Source organism: Haplochromis burtoni, unplaced genomic scaffold (assembly GCF_018398535.1).
Source record: "Haplochromis burtoni strain Fernald_Lab_line unplaced genomic scaffold, NCSU_Asbu1 Contig_974, whole genome shotgun sequence".
Taxonomy (NCBI): Eukaryota; Metazoa; Chordata; class Actinopteri; order Cichliformes; family Cichlidae; genus Haplochromis; species Haplochromis burtoni.
Genome location: NW_024583335.1, coordinates 30714 through 31978, shown reverse-complemented (window position 1 = coordinate 31978; position 1265 = coordinate 30714). Strand labels below are relative to the sequence as shown.

At 40.4% G+C, this 1265-nt stretch overlaps 1 protein-coding gene across 1 annotated transcript in view; it reads left to right on the top strand.

The window, feature by feature from the left end:
* LOC102306417 (RING finger protein 175) overlaps positions 1 to 1265 on the top strand; it is a gene marked incomplete at its 5' end in the record, with an annotated part of 9395 nt that overhangs the window by 2652 nt on the left and 5478 nt on the right. Inside the window, 1 exon segment of the mRNA XM_014330876.2 lies at positions 909 to 1063. Coding sequence (XP_014186362.1) covers positions 909 to 1063 — 155 coding nt within the window.

Here is a 1265-nt window from a genome sequence, read left to right as displayed (position 1 = left end):
ATTTTTTTATATTTTAATATTGAGGATTAAGTTTTCTCAGGCTCCTGAGAAAACTTAATCTTTTTGCCTGTTTTATAGCCTTAACTACATTACTAATGTTATTTTCTCACAAAGGAAATCCTCCAGAGGAAACAAGTCACCCTACACTTGTTTACAAGCATTTATTGTGTCAGTGTCAGTGTCATTCTGCACATGTAAGCTTAACTGCAGCTGTTAGCATATACTCACTCCTGCTAGCAGTGATGTACAACAATGCTGTTTCCCCATCTGCAGGTGAAAATCCTGAAGGATAATGTCCAGTTAAGCTTAGTTCAATTATGCAGCAGAACAAATCCACGAGTGACTGATTCCAAAAACACCAAATTGAAGGTTTTGGGGTTTTGGGCTCAGTGAAAGTCTGGACATGATCCAGTCATGATGCTTTGGCCTCACCTTAAACAGGTCATGCTCAAAACCCCACCATCAAGGCTGATTTAAAACAATTCTGCAAAGAAGAGTGGGCCAAAATTCCTCCATGGTGCTCATTGGCAGTTAGTTGTTTGCAGTTTTTTTTTTCCCCATAAGGGTCGCACAACCAGTTATGTGGATAAGGGGCAATTAGTTTTTCACATATGGCCAGGTAGGTTTGGATAACTTTTGGAAATAATTTAAATAATTCATGTTGTATTTACTCTGCTTCAGGCAATTATCCTTGGGAAAGATGGAGACTCCAAATTGCTGTTAATGTGTGTGTGAATGTTAGTGAAAAAGCAGCTAAAGTTTAGTTTGTCTGACTGGGTAAATGGAGGATGTTGTATAAAGGACTTGGTCCTCTGGGAGAGAAGAAACGTGCTATTTTCCATTCGCACCACTGTATGCAGCAGGCTTAGTCTGATACTGAATACGGACTACGTCTCTGTCCTCAACAGCTGGTGACTCTGGTCCAGATGTGGGTGGTTCCTCTTTACTTCACCATCAAACTGTACTGGTGGCGTTTTCTGTCCATGTGGGGGATGTTCTCCGTCATCACTAGCTACGTCATCTTCAGAGCCACCCGCAAGCCGCTGTCCTGCAGGACGCCGAGGTAAGGGGAACAGTGGAGACAAACTAAAGAGTTTATTTTACTGCAACAAAGAAAAGACCAAAGATTTCACAACGGATTATCTGAGGTATGGCAACTTACATACAATTACACCGTATTTTATCCTTTGGCTAATTAATATACAGTTTAGAAATAGAGACCCATTACAGTTGTAGACATCTGGGTCATTATGTTTATAAATAAT